Here is an 18,937-nt window from a genome sequence, read left to right as displayed (position 1 = left end):
GTAACTTTCATAGATTCATATGCTTAGATTCATGCCCGCCGACGAGGTGGGAGTCTCACGGTACAATAAAACATATATATTACAGTCAAAATAACATTATACTGTAGGCTACTGTGGATAGCAAAGTCACTACATTAGCCTATCTTAGTCCGTTTGCAAAAAGAATCAAACTTGGAACCCAGCCAATCAGGTAGCAGCACCCTCTTAGAACCTTCCCCAGAGAGAGGCAAACCCTCAGATTTTCGTAGCACAACTGACAGTCACTATGCCATAATGATAAGGTAAGCCTCTCCGGGGGAGGGTGGGTCGCATATGAATCTATGAAAGATACCAATACTGGATAACTGAAGTTGCAGGTAAGTAACTAATTTTCTTATCCAGTATTGGGGTATCTTTCATAGATTCACATGCTTAGAATCAGAATAGCTAGCAGTAAATAATACTCAGATGCATAGTGGATGGTGGGTATCATAAGAAAGCCTAAAAGATACCATGTCAAATCAATAAAATAATATATCCACATTTCGACTCCAATAAAGAGCAATTCATAAACATATGCAATAAATAATAATATACAATAAATAACATGACAATAGTAGAACTAATATACTCTTATCATATAGGCTTACCTTATCTAAAAAGGTTTCGTAATACTGCTTGACCAACTGTTGACTCAGCCTCTGTTGCCAGATCCAGGCAATAATGCAGAGTAAACGTGTGCGCACTTTTCCAGGTTGCAGCATGGCAAATCTTCTCCAATGACACACCGGCGAAGAGTGCAGTAGATGAGGATACTGCCCTGGTAGAGTGAGCCTTAGGTTTGTTTGATAACGGATGTCCAGCCTTGCAATGGCAGAATTGGATAGTGGATGCAATCCACCTCGAGATAGTGGCCTTTGTAACTGCTGATCCTGGCTTTTGACCACCTTAAGAAATAAATAACTGGTCTGACTTTCTGATGGACACACTGAGAAATGTAGAACTTTAAGCATCTTTTGACATCCAAGGTGTGCAAGGATTTTTCCACCGAGGAAGACGGATTAGGAAAGAAAGACCGCAATATAACAGGCTTGTTGAGATTAAATGAAGTAGAAACCTTAGGTATGAACGTAGGATTAGTTCTTAAAAGGACAGTCATTGGTGTACTTTAAATACGGTTGTCTTATAGTGAACGCCTGTATTTCACTTACTCTTCGAGAAGAGGTGAGTGCCAATAGGAGAGCTGTCTTCTTTGAGAGATATTTTAAATCTGCTTTGTGAATGGGCTCAAATGGATGCTTCATTAGTTGTTGCAGCACTAGATTCGGTCTCCATTCCGGAGGAGGAGCCTTAATAGGTGGAAAAGTTCTGAATAGCCCTTTCAGGAACTGTTTAATGAGACCATTGGAACAAAGGGATGCCGCTCCTGAAGATCATCTGTAAGTGGAAATGGCAGCTAGATGCAATTTAACAGAAGCAAACATGAGACCAGATTTAGACAATGACAATAAATAAGGTAGCACCTTATCCGGAAAACATTTCAGCGGATGTAAATTCCTGTTGCTGCACCAGCAACACAATCTTTTCCATTTTAAGGCATAGGTCCTCAACGCAGAAGGAGCTCTCGCTCAATTCAGAATGTCTCTGCAGTCTTGAGGTAAATCTATCCACTTGAACTCTGAGAATCCAAAAACCATGCATGGAGCTGCAGTTGGGCTGGACGAGGATGAAGAATCTGGCCTTTGCTCATTGACAACAGGTTTGGTATTGTTGGAAGGCGGAATGGTTTGCGCTTAGAGAGAAGGAGAAGTTCTATGAACCAGTGCTGACGCGGCCATTTCGGCGCAATTAGAATCATGCAGCATGGTTCCATTTTGAACTTGTGCAGAAGTCTTGGGATCCGCGGAAAGGGAGGGAATGCGTAAGCGAAAATCCCCGTCCATCTCATCATGAAGGTGTTTCCCCAAAGTCCTTCTCGGGTTCCCAACTTGCAAAGTGTGGGCACTTCCGATTGTTTCTGGAGGCAAAGAGATCCAGAATTGGTTTGCCCCACTTCTGAAAGACATTCTTCAGAATCATTTGGTTCAGCTCCCATTCATGACAGGATTTCAACGTCCTGCTTAGAGTGTCTGCCAAGGTGTTCTGGACTCCTGGAAGATGTTCCACCTTGATCGCTTTATCGTGCAAGAGAAGCCACTCCCAAGTGCTTTGAGCCTCTTGGGACAGAATGTGAGACCGGGTACCCCCTTGCTTGTTTAAATAACGCCTGCAAGTGGTGTTGTCGGTTCTGATGAGTACCGTAGATCCTTGAAGTCTTGGCGGAAAAGACTATAGAGCCAGAAAAATGTCTCAAAGCTCCAGAAAGGTAATGTGCATCTTTGCCATAGCTGCAGATCAATTCCCTCTTATGCAGAGATCCTGAAGATGTGCACCCCAACCTTCTAGGGAGGCATCTGTGGTGAGGATGAAATCCGGTACTGAAGGTTGAAAGGTGAGCCCTATTGAGGCATTTTTGGAAAACCTCCACCAAGAAAGAGTTTCTCTCAAAACTGTAGTTATTTGGACTGGGTCGTCGAATGAACCCGAGATTTGGAGCCACTGATTGTCCAGCTCCTCTTGAATTGGTCTCATTCTCAGTCATGTATGAGGCACTTGCAGAATCGCTGACGACAATATCCCCAGAAAAGACTTGACCATCCTCACTGAAGCGAACTTTCTTTTTAGGAGGTCTGATGCCAGGGAAACAAGGCGAGATTGCCTTTCTTTGGACAAGAATGCTTTGTCTTGAATGGTATCCAGCCTTGCCCCTAGAAATTGAATTCTTTGGGAAGGATAGAGGATTGACTTTTGGACGTTCAGAGATAGTCCTAGAGAGTGAAAAACTTGCAGACATTTTGCTGTTGCAAGAAAAGCCTGACGAAAAGACGGAGCCTTTATAAGCCAATCGTCCAAATACGGGAATAATTGGATGCCCTGTAGCCTGAGATGAGCTGCTACTGGAGCTAGGAATTTGGTAAAGACTCTTGGAGTTGAGCGTAGGCCAAATGGGAGGACTTTGATTTGGAAATGTACACCTGCCACAGTAAATCTTAGGAACTTTCGATGTTTGGGATGAATTGGGATGTGGATGTACGCATCCTGGAGATCCAACATTGTCATGAATTCCGCATGATCCAAAAGCTGAAGGATTTCCTGGAGTGTCACCATGTGGAAGGACTTTTGCTGAAGGTATTTTTTCAGATTTCTCAGATCTAAGATTGGTCTCCATTCCCCATACTTTATCTTTATTAGAAAAAAGCGAGAATAAAATCCTTTTCCCGCTTGAGAGCGAGGCACTTTCTCTATCGCTCCCTTCGACAGCATGGTTTTCACCTCCTTTCTGAGCAGAGAAAGATGGTGTTGGTTTTTCTTCAGAGGTGGATGAGGAGGGGGGAAATTGGTGAATGCTAGGGTGTGACCAAATTTGATTATATCCAAAACCCACTTGTCTGTGGTTATTTTTCTCCAGTTTTTGAGATGCTGGGATATCCTCGGAATCTTGTATACTTGTGGCATATCTGGTGCAGGTGTCATGAGATTGTCACTGTTTCCTAGCCGAATCTCTGCCTTGAGGTTGTCGTCTTCTGCCCTGCTGTCTATAGGCGGCCGCTAGGGGATTCCTATAGGACTGCTGTTGTTGTTGATTGTATCTATATCGACCTTGACCACCCTGTTGCTGGTACTTTTGGTATCCTCCATGAAAGGAGTATGAGCCTCAGCCTCTCGCTCCTCGAAAAGGTGTTTTTCTGTACTGCAAGGTACTGCAAGGTACCCAATGCCCTATCAGTGTCCTTTTTGATTTCCTGCAATGTCTCCTCTATGTGTTTGCCAAATAACAAATCTCCGTCAAAGGGCATGTCTAGAATTTTCATTTGGTCCTCTGGGCGAAAGTTAGTGGATTTCAGCCAACCCTGACCTCTAAGGGTCGCTGCTCCAGAAAGTTGTCGAAACCCCAAAGAAGCCATATCCATAGAGATATCAATAATCTCGGAAGCAGCTCTTACGCCCTCCAGAAGAATTTTCCTTGCTTTTTGCTTTTTATCCTCAGGCAGATACTCCAGATAAGGTTAAATGTCTGACCATAATTGTCAGTCGTATCTGCCAAAAATCGCTAAACAACTTGTGGCATGAACTGTAGCTCCCTCCATGGTGGTAAAGTATTTACCAATGTTGTCTAGGCGCCTACCATCCTTGTCTGGTGGAGCCATTATTCACCACTTTCTCAACCCGATGGTCAAAGCTATGCCCACCTTTCTACAAGACACCAAAGATGTCTTAAGACTTCTTCCGACGATACAATACAATGAGGAGACTGACATCTTAGTATCGTTCGATGTCGAATCCCTATATACCTCGATCCCTCAAACTGAGACTCTAGAAGTAGTGGGAGCACTTCTGGAGCAGAATAACCATCAATCGATGACACCAATACCATTTATAATGCAACTTGCAGAAATGGCGATGAAAGAGAACTATTTCTGTTTCGAAGACACGCTATATCTACAAACGTCCGGGACCAGTATGGGCAGTGTTTTCGCGCCGAGCCTGGCGAATCTTTATGTGCACCACTTTGAGCAACAAAGTGTCTTTACTAACACCAACCCATACCTATCATCAATACACGTGTGGAAACGCTATATTGATGATATTCTTGTAGTATGGCGGGGCACTGAAGAACAACTACTATCATTTCATGATTGGTTAAACAGTGTAAACCAATATCTGAAGTTCACCATGGAGCACAGTAGAACCTCACTGGCATTCCTTGATCTGAGACTACACGCAACCCCAGCGGGCATTGAGTCCGAGTTATATCGTAAACCCATGGCCAGGAATGCTTTGTTACGGTATGACAGTTGCCACCCAAGAGCCCTGAGGGACAATTTACCTTTTGGCCAGTTCTTGAGGGTACAAAGAAACTGTTCCAAGAAGGAGTCTTTTGAAACGCACTCCAAAAACCTGGAGGAACAACTTAAGGAGAAACGATACCCTAAGAAAATCATTCGGAGATCTAAAAAGAGGGCCTCTAATAACCAGAGGGATGCCCTTCTTGCAATCAATCCACCGAAAGAAAAATCAGACCGGATTGCCTTTGTAAATACCTTCAACAGCCGATCCAACCAGTTGCAGAAAATCATAAAGAAACACTGGTCCATCCTAAAAACGGGAGGTGACAACATTCCCCAGCCCATGTTTGCATATAAAAGAGGACCCAACTTGAAGGACCAACTGGTTCATACACGCCCACGCAGTAAAGAAGAGAGACAAGTGGGTACCCTTTGGGATTTACCAGCTGTGGTTGGCCACCATCCATGTGGTAATTGTTCTGTCTGCCCTCAGACTAATAAATCCACAGAAGTTGACATCGGCACTAATCGCCCATGGACACAGAACAGGTTTACTAATTGTAATAGCAGTAACCTGATATACTTGATCAAATGTCCTTGTGGATTACGGTATGTCGGTATGACTACTAGAAAGGTACGCACACGCATCCAGGAACACAAAAGCACGGTGCGTTGCCGCAAACAAGCAACCAGACTTACCGCACATTTCCTGGAGAAAGGCCATGGTCCAGAAGATTTTTACTGGACAGTTCTTGAACAACCGCACATTCCAGACTCATGTGCAGATACAAGCAGGTTCTTGTTCAAGATAGAACAGAAATGGGTATACCGCGTCAACAGTGACAAGGAGGGACTCAATGAACCCATACCCTGGATGTCCCTCTGATTGGGCGTAATCATTATATTCCTCCCATTGATTCCTTAGCACTGCACATAATACCCATTGGAAATCAGTCTCTATTGCCTCCCTTCAAAATATGCAAGTACTAATAGCGCATCACAATTCCTTTGAAGCGCATTAATATTAACATCAGCAGTAACGGTCATCTTCTACATCCACTGCGCATATGTGCATCAGCTCCAATAGCGCATAACAACCCCATTAAAGAACGCTTTCATATTATCATCATTGTTAGTAGACGTCTGTAACTTAACATCTATCCATTGCGCAACAGTACACACTGCCCCAGAGTCATGCCGCTAAGGCCTTGTTTTTGTAATGCACTCGTGAAAATCACTTTTAAATACTTTCGCGCATTTCAGTACATCACTTAGGACCCACACTTGACATTGGTAGTACCAGCATACTTGGTCCTATAGAGTTGGTTCCTAGAGCGAACTACAACTCCCAGCAGTCTCACTATCATGTGACTGCTCGTCAACGCGCTGGTTCCGTGAATCAAACAAAACACTGGCTCACTCGGCGGTCGGCGCCCCCCCGAGCAGTACTGAAGACTGCCTGGAGACGCCGACGGCCAGGTGAGCCAACGCATGATCCAACGCGTTATGCGTAGTTTTCTGATGCCTCGCTCGGCTTGTGTTTGCCGTTAGAGGCCAGCCTGACATCGAGCATATGCAGCGTTTCTCTCCACCCTGAACGCCGCTTTACAATGCGTGGCGGTTTTCCCCTGTGTGCGTTCTGAAACTGACACGCTGTTAGATGTTTTTCCGCAACTTTAATATTAAGCGGTCTCCGTCAGTACCTCCTAACTGACGCTGCACGGCCCTTTCGTATTACCTATCCCCTTCGTGTGGTCACTGCCCCTGAGTCATGACAGTACACGGCGCCCACGCGCAGCCTGGTTATAAACAGCCCAGTTAACCTGCCATCTCAAAGTTTATTATGCTACTCAAATAGGTTAGTGCTTTATCACTGACCGCTCGATTAAACGTTATGTGATTTCTCACAGAGCGGTGCTCCTTTTACCTGCGCTGCAGCCAGGTGGGGTGAAGCTCCTCAGCCTACACATAAGGGTGAGTGCATACCTGAAATAACGATCAGGCATGATTGAACATATTGTAATGTCACTATGAATACAAATAATAACGTGCATTGTATTATTTGTTTGTTTGTTTGTCGTTTTGTTTTACATGTTGGATCCCTAACCATTTCATTGACAGTTTACGGTTGAGCACGCCTGGACTTTCAGGTGACACTTTTAATTTATTTATTTTTTTGAAAGCAGTAGTGTATTATATACAGGTCCTGAGGAATGCATTAAGAACATCTTACAATATGCTGAAACATGTCGACCACTAAGTGCGGTTATTATTTAAAGCCTGCACCTACACCTGCCTTTTAACCTTAGGGTGTGGGGGTTATTATTAAAAAATTTTTTACCACCCATTCACCTAATTTTAGTACCTTTCACTTTTTTCATCACTATACACTGCTTTTTTCAGCAGCCACCACCACCCTTCTCTGTTCTGCTCTCATACCTCATATTACATCTCGGTCACGGTAATATTTACCGGCCGTCTTGCCTCCTGGGTAAGGAGATCCCATATGATGATAATAAGGGCGGTACAGTGTGGCTTCTGATGGGAACAATATTTCCCTCCTGGTACCCTTGAGTCTTGACTCGACCACTCTTTTATTATTTCTCACTGTTACTGTCTGATATAGTGGATCCTACTGTCAAAACTTTCCTTTCTCTTTCTGACCCCCAGATATCAATTGTTGTGATGGAGCCATTATTGGGACAGAAGGATTTCGAGACTTCCTTTGAGCCGCCTGTGAGATGACGGAGTCTGGTCTAGGGTGTCCTAAGAGGCAGGCAGCAGGATCACCTGGCGCCTTGTATTTCTTGTCGATTCTAAGAAAGATCGCCGGAATTGAGAATGGAGTCTTCATTATCTTTACCCCTTCTTCCCAGATATGATCTATTATTGGGATTGAACTAACCGACTTTCTGCCTTGGTCCTTAAAATCCTAAAGAAAACACACTGCCTTCTGTACCAGCTCTGACAGATGGAATCTAGTGGCTGCCCTTTCCATGATAGCATGAAAACCTCCAATGTCCTCAGGAGGGGAGTCAACAGCTTGGGGAACTGGCGAGGCTGGTGTTGGAATAAGATACTCATCCCACTCGTCCACAGTTGTGGGCGATGTTGGTATTTCCCCTTCTTCAGCCACCATGTCTCCGTCATCCTCCAGAAGGAATTGAGAAGGCAGGGCTACCTGAGGTACTGAGAAAGAGATAGCTGGAGTCGCAACCTGCACAGCTGTAGGCGCAGGGTCTCTTTCCGGGACTGGTATTGGAGGAAAGCGAGCATTATAGTCTCTCAACATCGCTGTGATGTCTTGCATCAATGCAGCAGGCATCTGAACCATAGGTTCTTGTTGAAAGGATTCTTGAGGGCCTCTTAAAGACTCGCAGGGTTCATAATATTCCTCCTCATCATCATCCTCCTGATATTTTATTCAGAGCTGAGAAGGGTCATGCGCTGGACCAAAGGGGTATTCATCATCCAACTCCTCCAAATAGTGGCTAGGAGGTAAAGGTGAAATATGTGACACATCTTGATAAAATTGTCTTGAAGATGACAATTTAGAGCTTAAAACTGGCGTGATTTGTAGACTTGCAGGCCTTTTCCGCTTCAGCGTTGATGAAATATACATAGATGGTGAGTCTGTATTGCCATATTCGCAGATACCGTCGACGTTGAAATCATTGAGGTCGTCGACGGAAAAGCCATCGTCGTCGAGGTTGTTGTCGTCGTCGACGGTGGACTCGTCGTCGAGAGTAATATCATTGTCGACAGTGGGCTCGTCGATGACAGTGTCGTCGACGGTGGGCTCGTCGACGGAATTTGTAACATCGTCCACGGCGTACTCGTCGACGAAAGGTGCATCGTCGTCGACGGTGGTGGCATCATCGACGGGATTGGAGTCGACGACGAAGTAGGCATCGACAAGATAGGCATCATCGAAGGCGATGATACGCGTGCCGTCGGCGGAGTTCTCGTCGACGATGGGATTTTCTCCGTCTACGCTGAAGATTCACTCACCTTCTGAGGAGATTTCATCGTTGACTGAGCCGTTTTCGATGTCAACGGAGGCTCAGAAAGGGATTTTGTAGCAGTTTTCAAAGAAATCTTTACCTTTCCTCCAGATTTTATCTCAGAAGAGAAAGAGGATTTCTCTTTTTTTGAGGAAGAGTGACCAGTCTCAGAGAGAGATTTCTTCAGGGTCTTACTCTGTCTCTCAGGCGGATCTTCCGATCTATTCATCTTCTTAGCCAGAGGGGTGGATGCCTGAGAACTCACACTGCCTTCATCACCAATTACCACCTCAGATGAAGCCTTCAACTTCTCCAGCCAAACCAAAAGTCTTCCTTCTTTGTCCTTCAAGATCTTTGCTGGAAAGGTTCTACAGATCCTGCAATTCTTGACCTTGTGGGCTGGGTAAAGGCAATAAACACATTCTTTATGTGGATCCTCAAAGTGCAATCTCTTCTTCCCACATGAAGAACAAGGTAAGAACAAGCTTTTCTTTGAAGAATTAGACATATTTTCTCTTCAAGAAGTGAAAGTAAGGAAAAAACTGAGCAGAGCTCAGGGAGACTCCCTGTCACACGAGGTGCGGTAGAAAATCTGAGAGTTTGCCTCTCTGTGGAGAAGGTTCTAAGAGGGTGCTGCTACCTGATTGGCTGGGTTCCAAGTTTGGTTCTTTTTGCAAAAGGACTAAGATAGGCTAATGTAGTGACTTTGCTATCCACAGTAGCCTATAGTATAATGTTATTATGACTGTAATGTATATGTTTTATTGAACCGCGAGACTCCCACCTCGTCGGCGGGGATGATTTTAAGAATGTGAATCTATGAAAGATTTATTTATTTATTTATGCGATTTTATATAGCGCGAACTTTACCCGAAGGTGTCAGAGCGCTTTACATAGGACCCAGTTTCAAACATAAGGACTGACGGTACAAAAAGAATTTGCAGATTTTTGACTTACATAAGAACCAGTTGAAAACATACGGACTTAGGGTTACATGCGTCATAAAAAGGTACAAACAGAAAAAATTGCAAATGTACAAGAGATAAAGTCACACAAGGAGGAGATACAAATCGATAAACTCTAGGCATATACTAGTGAAATCTCTATCTACTTAGGGAGGGGATACACATGGATATACTCTAAGAGTCACATAGGAATGGTAGAGAGCAGAGCGGACTCCTGCATAAACTAGTGATTAGAGTTATCTCTATATACATAGGGAAGGAGTAAGACTGGATATACTCTAAGAGTCACATAGGAATGGAAGAGAGCACAACGGTCTACTGCATATACTAGTGATTAGAGTTATCTCTATATACATAGGGAGGGGATACACATGGATATACTCTAAGAGTCACATAGAAATGGATGAGAGCACACCGGTCTACTGCATATACTAGTGATTAGAGTTATCTCTATATACATAGGGAGGGGATACACCTGGATATACTCTAAGAGTCACATAGCAATGGAAGAGAGCACAACGGTCTACTGCATATACTAGTGATTAGAGTTATCTCTATATACATAGGGAGGGGATACACATGGATATACTCCAAGAGTCACATAGAAATGGAAGAGAGCACAACGGTCTACTGCATATACTAGTGATTAGATTTATCTCTATATACATAGGGAGGGGATATGACTGGATATACAGTCACAGCACCAAGGGAGGGACAGAGAAGGGCAGGAAAGTGAGACAAACCAGAGAGGGAAGCAGATAGTAACAAGTAAGACAGCGAGGACTGTGTCAGAGGCAGCAGGAGAGACAATAGAGAGGTCACTAGGACAGAGGGGGGAGGTCAGAGATCGCTAAAAAGGCGGAGGAGAAAGGTAGAAGAAGAAGTGAGTCATAAAAAGAAAATGGCGGGGAACACAGAGGTCCTGGTCTGAAAGTCCAGGAAGAGTGCTGCCATAGCCAGCAAGTCCGGGGGGAGAAAGGCAGTCCGCAGCAACGGTTGTGTGTTTACCATCGTATGTTTATTATGTCCTTGCTGCAGAGAGAGAAATTCCCTTTAGGTTTGTCCCTAGAAGCGCGTGGTCCGCTGTTCACCTCTGTCCCCATGGTGCTGTACACCCCCAGGAGTCTCCAGATATTCAGGATCGGCTCCGTCGGCCGTTTTCAACACTGGACGCCATTTTGGAGTCAGGCGATTGTTGCCGATTGTTGCTATTTCGTGCTTCAATGCGGTGTTGGGGGCAGCAATCGACTCTCCAGCTCCCAGATTGCCGCTGATGGATGGGTGGCGTTACGACCAAGCTCGGTGTGATCGCGGGGCTGTGGAGCGACGAGGTAGAGATTAGGACAGCTAAAATGGCGGGCCGTCACCGATCGCCGCTACCTGCCTCCGCGTGTGCTTTCCAGAACTCGCGTCAGGGAATGGTAGTGTCGGAGTGCCGCCACTCCTCCGCTGCGGCCGTATACAAGTGCCCTTGTGCTGCTCCTGGTGTCTAGCTCGAGGCACCGGTCCGGACTCCCAGAGCCCTGGCGGGCGACATCTTGCCACCGGGAGCATGCAGTCCAATTCTCCTCGTTCTGTTGTTGGGAGTGCACCCAGGTATGATTTTGCGGCATCTCCTAGTGCTGCATGCGTTCCGTCACCTGGCTGATGTCAGTACAGGTCGGGGCGACGCTAGGAAGCGGGCAGTATGAGAGCCCGATCGCGGAGCCTCAGAAGGACACGTCTGCCTGCTGAGGCTCCTCCTCCTTCAAGATACCCCAATACTGGATAACTGTCCGCCTGTGCGGTTCTCTTTTCATAAATGGACAATGAATAAGCGAATGCCATTTGTAAAGTGCACAGCTGCTTCAGACAGTAGAGCAGAAGAAGTAAAACTTAGCATTCCCTGAAAAGGTGCGTTTTAATGCTGCCTTAAAAGCCTTCTCCGCATCTCGATCTCTCAGTGCTTTAGGGAATGAGCACCAGTGACATTGGTGGGAAGAACGAAGTCTTGTAATTTATATGAATAGACAATAGAAGAAAGACTATCCTTGGTTTATGGTGCCTGCTTAGGGGCCGGGTTCTCCCCACAGAGTAAAGAACATGACGAACAAGACGGAAGCTCATACTGATGATGATGGTTGAGGATCTAAAGGTGGATTTCCACGCTTATTCAAACCCACGTTATGGATATTTATTTCAAAAACATCTGACATGCTTTTTAATAAAGGATATACCTAAAAAAGATGGGACTCTCCAAACAATTATTGGTTTTATCTTAAACAAAAACTACTAGCTGTAGAAATGTTTAGAGACATACCAATGAAATATAGGTACATTCAGCAGCACATAATCAGCTGTTAGGCAAATGCATTGTCAGTAGCCACAGAATTGCAGAAACCCTGCAGCTTCGCTAGTGTGTACTGAAAAAAGGATGATGGCACTCACTCCGCAATTGTTAGCAGATGCCTGGAAGTTTCGATGCGCAGTTCTAGGATTATGTTCTCTAGCTCCAACAAGCTACGACGCATCTGCATTTCTTCCTTAAATGCACTGACCAGCTGCTCCCGTAACTTGTCCATCTCTTGGCGATTGTATAACTCAGTGCTCTGCTTCACCTCTGCTGCAAAACAGAACACAGGCATATATGTTTGCACACTGCACACTAAAAGGCTTTCTAATAGGGGATTAATTGTGCACAAATAAAATCTTTCTATGCAGATACATACAGGCATACTTAAACTAAGGCCTAAACAAAGGTAATGGTTAGAAAAATTGGAACATTTAGTAATCGCACTGTTTGAACATGTGCGAGTATCTTTCATTTATTTTTATTTTGTACACTTTGTAAGTAGATTCGACAAAAAAATATTTGTAGCTACAATCATTCTTGCACAGAAGTCTTCTGCATAGCTTGTGGAAGCAGTGCCACTCTGCCCAGGTATGTTTCAAGACAACCCTGTGCTTTTCCTCCAAAAGCATGACATTCATACAAGCCTGCTCATTAAAGCTGAGCTCTGATTCCAGGGGCAAACCCAAAGGGTACCACTATTTGAAAAAGAGAGTCTCTACTGCCCTCTTATTGCATACTTTTGGGGGCTGATTATGATCGAGGGTGGACAAGCGTCCGACCGCCATCGGTGCAAGAATGGAACTGGCCGACAGGAAGTCGTCGGTCCTGTCCTCCAAATTATGATGGCGGTCAGAAACATGCCTTTTGCCATTGAGATTTGTGCTGCAGCTCGGATAAGGGCCACAGCAAAAGCCCCAATGGCAAAAGGCATGTTTATAAATATCCCTGCACTGTGTGCCAGGCACCACACAATGCCAGGCACATGGGACACAGATGTTTAAGGGGGCACCACAGTTGCTTCCTGGGTCTCATAGCAGAGGCCCAGGGGCCCTGCTAGGGGCCCCCAAAGTCCATGTCTGACAGCCTTTCTATGGCGGACGGACCACATCGTAATCCCTAGGGCAGTGCCTGAGCAGGCACCATTCCTATTGTAGAGACTAAGATTCGACCGACAGTACAAACAAGCTCTTAGAGCCAGTGGGAAGCGTCGGTTGGTCCCGCCGACCGATACGGTCTGCCCGACCGCATCGTAATAAAGCTGGATGTCGGTGGGACCGTCACCGACGGCCTATCAGTGGCGGTCCCAACGACACCCTAATCAGGCCCTATGTGACAACTGACGCCAGTCAAATCTTGATTATAGTCATGGGTAAAGGCCTTTTTACTTGCACACCTTTGAGGAGACAGAACTCCCCTTAGGTCAGTTATTCATTCATTTGTCATTGGCCTTTATCATGGATGGAATATATATGAAGGATGTGTTGATTATGCATGGTTTTGTATATGAGGCCAATGGACTGGAATGCTGGGGTTCATTGGACCCCAGTGTGTGTACTTTGTAATATGTGGTCTTGAACGTGAATACTATCATGCCCCCTCCCCAAAGCGATTCTCCTTCACCTCATCAGTTTGGACTTTGCTTGAAGCATGAAAGACACAATGATTTGAGCCTCAATGCATTTCCACTCCTGACAACATAGAGCACCTAACTGTATTTTGTTATCTTTTGCTATTTGTAAGAAAGTGCATCTTTTTGTGGGGTTCCCCAGTTTTGCTGGATCTCGTGGAATATTTGGACTCTGAACACTGACAGGCTACTAATAACTTCCCAGTGTCTGTGTTCTGAGCCCTAAATATGTCGAATAAATTGTTGACCACAGTTATATATACATCTGTTTATTTCTAAGATGGAAAATACTGTAGAAATATGTTACAAAACCCAAGACATTGTATTTAGAACAATTTACCAATTCCTAGTTCAGGTATCGCATATACCCAATACCACAAGCATTAGGGCTTACGTTGTTAAAATCCACAAAATTATACTCTCATAAAAATTAAGGGTGGGCGTAGTTCGCGAAGTAGCGCTACGCGAAGCTATGCGAAGTGCACTTCGCACTACGCAAACTTCACATAGCACTACGCGAGCTGCGTGGTAGCATGTTCGCACTGTGCAAGATGAGTTTTCAATGATTGCACAGTGCGGACAAGTATCCGGCACTGTGCAATCATTGAAAACGGCATCTTGCACAGTGTGAGCTGTAGTTTTCTGCTGCTTGAGTAGATTATTACTCGAGCAGCAGCTTTCTCAACGTGAACTGGTAGTTTCTCATCGCGAGCAGTCGCGAGCATGCGCAACCACTCGCAATGAGAAACCTGAACTCCCCGTGTTGAGAATCTCGCCGGGATGTCATTTTGCTTGCTCGCGAACATGACAAGACGGAGGTCCTCATCCTCGGCTCCAACCCTTCAGCCTGAGATGACTCGTGGTGGCTGACGGCACTGGGGGCAGCGCCGACACCCATCTGCCACGCATGCAACCTGTGGGAGATCCTTCTCCCACCTCGCCGCCAAGACATGGAACACCCTACCACTGAGCCATAATTCTATTAAATCCCATGGACGCCAATTCCATCTGGTAGGCAGGATCAGACCAACCCTCCCTAAGCCATTCATTGATCACCAAAAGGTGGAAGGCAAGTTAGTATAGGTAAAAGTTAGACATCCCTACACTTCCGTTGCATGGAGCATGTTGGAAAAGGGCGAGGAGGGCCTAGAATTATGCCAGAAGAATGACCGTGCCAACCTATCTATATTGCAAAACCACTGACGAGGCAAGTGTATGGAGAGGTTCTGAAAAACATAAATGAACCTCGGCAACACCATCATTTTTTGGGGGGGGGCGAGCTTAGAGAGCCTGCATTCAGTCATGAGTGTGGGGAGGTGACAGGGCAAGGAAGACTTCTATATAAAGCAGAGGTTTCTCAGTAATGGTGAATACAGGCTGGAGGAAAGAACCACTCCTTACATTAGACCCCCCTTTATTTCAGGTTAAGTGCATAACATAAGTAGTTGGAGGAATGGGGAATACGGAATGGATGGAGAAACTGATCCTTACATAGGACCCATCTTATTTCAGATAACTAGGCCTTTAACATATTACCAGACAGCGAAGACAGAAGACTGATGGAAGAAAAGGAGACAACTACGTTAACTGTAGAAAAAAGCAGAGGATTAAGAACATAAAGACATTATTGATAGAAGTTGAGAAAAACGATAACTGAAAGAGTACTACAAGGAAGTCTGAAACAAGATTGTACTGACTGAAAAACCACATGAGTGGGGAATGGCTTGTTGAGAAATGTTTTTTTTCATTGGACAAGAAGTGAGATATCATGTGAATAAAGCGCACCCAGTAAGCATACCATGCAAGGTCTCGTTTCCAAAGCATTTTACACCCTAGAATAGTGCTTTTGGGTTTGTTTTGCAGAAAGTTACCAGGAAGCACTGCAAAGTAGGAATGTACTGAGCGTGGAAAAATTGGTAGGATAAGCTTAGGACTGACCAGCAATCACTAGTAATTAACTACTATATGATAGACTCCTGTCCAGAGACTTTGGAACACAGCTGGACTTAGAGAAAGGAAAGAAGAAGGAGAAGTCTGATATTACATGTTTGTGAGAGAACCGAGGCATTGGCTCCTACTTTCCCTTGTTCCTAAGCTTTGTAAGTACTTTTTAAGGGTCAGACCAACTGGTCTCCTAAGGTGCATAGGAAAGGAAGGACAAGAGGACAAAGTATGGTGGGAATTGGCTTTTTACCTACGCTGATGCTAATGATAAGGATACTTGGCCAGCTGTTCCCTTTAACAGCTATCAATGATCATACTTAGGTATTTGTTACTGTTTTTCTGCTGGAGGTTTTGCTGATGATACTGTTGATGGTGACAGTGTTGTCCAGTGACTCTGCAATGTTTGGAATACTCTTTTTTAATTTCTTTTTGTTTTAATTTATGTTAATATAACTTATTAAGCGCACGAATACCCGGAGGTGTCTTGGCGCTAAACCGGACATGTCAGCCCTGAGATATGAGGGAAAACTAGTTTTGAAATAGCCAAGTTTTAAGACCTTTCTTAAATGAGCCAAGTAAGTTGGCAGCACTGATGTCCATAGGAAGCATATTCCATAGTTTTGCCGTACCATGGCCTATGCTTCGGCCTCCCAAACTAGCGGTGCAAATCCTATGAACCATCATAAGCCTGGCGCCAGTAGAACGTAACTGTCTGCCAGGATGATACCAAGAGAATATGCTTTCCAAGAATACCGTCCCTGTGTTATTCAAGGCCCTGTAGGCTAGATATAGGGCCAGATGTAGGTAAGTTCCATTTACCGATTCTAAAATACTGAATTTTACCGATTCGGTATTTCAGAATCGGTAAATGGTATGTAGGTGTGTAGTCGGTAAAGTTTACCGAATCTGTAATATTCGGTAATTACCGATTCGGTAAATACCGAATCGGTAATTCCCATTCATTCATATGGGCCTGGAGGCCCGTAGGAATGAATGGGAATTACCGAATCGGTAAATACCGATTCGGTAATGGGGAATTACCGAATCGGTAAATACCGATTCGGTAATGGGGGAACACATTCAAGGGTGGCAGGGTGTCACACTGACACCCTGTTGCACCCCTGAATAGTGCATGGGTGCACATGTTGCACACATACATGCCCTAAGGGCATGTATGTCTGCCACATGGCACTTTTGAAAAATGCACAAATTTGTTTTTTCAAAGATTTTCGACATTTACCACCAACTTTTATTTGGTGGCAAATACCGAATCCTTAACCATGCAATGCACTCATTTGAGTGCTCCCTAGATTTCAGATTCAGTAATTTACCGATTCGGTATTTTAAGGAATCAGTAATTTACCGATTCCTTAAATTACAGATTCTGTAAATTACCGAATCTGAAATGTAGCCACCTACATCTCAATAGCCTAATACCGGTCGGTAACGGCCGAAATTCGGTCATTTCGGCCGTTACCGACCGGTATAGGGCTGCCTACATCTGGCCCATAGTGTATTAAACTTGTACGTTGTGCCACAGGAAGCCAGTGGAGTTTCCGGATTTCTTTAGAGATTGAGTCGTGCTTTGGCAGGTTTAATAGGAGCCTAACAGCTGCATTTTGCACCATCTGAAATGTTTTCTGATGTTGCTTCTGCATATTTATGTAGAGACTGTTACAATAATCTAACTTTGATCACACCAATGCAGTTACAACCGTCCTCCTGGAATCAAAGGGGATATAGGGAAGAACCTTCTTCAATTTCCTGATCAAATAGAAGGTGGCTGAAACAGTGGCATTTGTTTGCTGGGATAAAGTTAGTTTGTTGTCAATCAGGACCCCAAGCTTTTTTGCCTTTTTTACAGGTTTGGGTAACTCTCCGATCTCGACAGGCCACCAAAGTCCGTTCCATCTTGGTTGGAGATTACCAAAGATCACCACTTCGGTTTTATTCGAATTAAGTTTGAGACAATGCTTGCCCATCCAGTTGCTACTTTCCCTCATGCAGTTTTGAAACTGCATTGCCGGGGGTGCTTGATCTTTATGTGCAGCTACCACAATTTATGTCTTGTATCCAGTGGTGATACAGAAGATCAGAAGATCACAATCAACTTTTATTCCAGTGATGCAAATGCCACAGCTTCCGATGCCACAGCAAGCTTTGCAGAATTTACCCTACAATAACATTCTGTTCCAACAATTTCCTGTGTTTGAGGCTTTCAATGACTACAGCACAGATCAGTCCTTATGACAGTGCCTGAGGTCAGAGGAAGACAGTACACTTGGCTCAGTCTTAGAAGTAGACCTGCTTGCACCATACCTTGATGCTGTTGTAGATGGTCACAATGTCACCTTTTTGATCATTTTGGTGCTACCCAATCTACTGTTAGAACAACAGAGGTTCCAAACCTACTCCTCTCTGGAAAAACAATCTAAGTTGTTGGAGTTACAAATAAGAGTATGTCAAACCTCTGAGCGTAGAAGTGCCTGTGAAGATAGGGACATTTGAAGATAATCATCAGTTTGGTGTGTGCGATTCAAGTCATGTGTGTCTCGTGGGACGTGACTTACTGTGCAAGCTAAACTGCACTATATTTTGTACATCAAAAGGCATTGAGCTCCAGACGAACGATGAGGACATTGCGTTCAAATTGGCAAATCAAAACTTAGGTGCTTCATTGTTTCCTTTGCTGACAGTGGAAGACTTGCCATTGGATCTCAAAGATTTTTTGGGAAAGGACATTGAACTGATCAAAGCAGTTGAGCCAGTCCGTATACAAATTCAGCCCAATGCTGAATATCCGAGAACACCACAATATAACTTAACGCCCACGACAGTTGCTGGAATAACACCTGTGATTGAGTCTATGCTTGAGCAAGGCATTTTGAAGAAGATCCTAGGGAGTCCATGGAACTCTCCCGTCATGAGCTTACAGAAGCCTAGCGTACTGCATTGAGCAGGATCTCCACAAAATCAACATTGAGGGGTTCCTTGTTGACCTGTGGTACCGAATCTATCTGTGATACTGTTTCAGATTCCATGTGAGGCTGAATGGTTCACTGTCATCGATCTTTGCCAGGTGATTTTTTCAATCCCCTTGCCTGAAGACAGTCAGTTTTTATTTGCATCTCGGCTGGGATGTCTTAACATGGTGTTGTGTTCCTCAAGTGTATACGAAGAGTCTGTCCATCTTTAAACAC

The 18,937-nt window shown here is 44.6% G+C and overlaps 1 protein-coding gene across 8 annotated transcripts in view; it reads right to left on the bottom strand.

Annotated features, from left to right (window-relative positions):
- LOC144786046 (kinesin-like protein KIF19) overlaps positions 1 to 18,937 on the bottom strand; it is a 1,675,385-nt gene that overhangs the window by 612,742 nt on the left and 1,043,706 nt on the right. For 7 of the 8 annotated variants that reach the window (XM_078664980.1, XM_078664979.1, XM_078664983.1 and 4 more), the window contains one exon: positions 12,262 to 12,436. In XM_078664980.1, coding sequence (XP_078521106.1) covers positions 12,262 to 12,436 — 175 coding nt within the window. The remainder of the gene's footprint in view (positions 1 to 12,261; positions 12,437 to 18,937) is intronic. The other variant, XM_078664981.1, reaches the window with a different exon arrangement.

This window comes from Lissotriton helveticus, chromosome 10 (assembly GCF_964261635.1).
Source record: "Lissotriton helveticus chromosome 10, aLisHel1.1, whole genome shotgun sequence".
Lineage (NCBI taxonomy): Eukaryota > Metazoa > Chordata > Amphibia > Caudata > Salamandridae > Lissotriton > Lissotriton helveticus.
The sequence above is the reverse complement of the archived record's forward strand: the minus strand, read 5'-3'. Positions and strand labels throughout refer to the sequence as shown.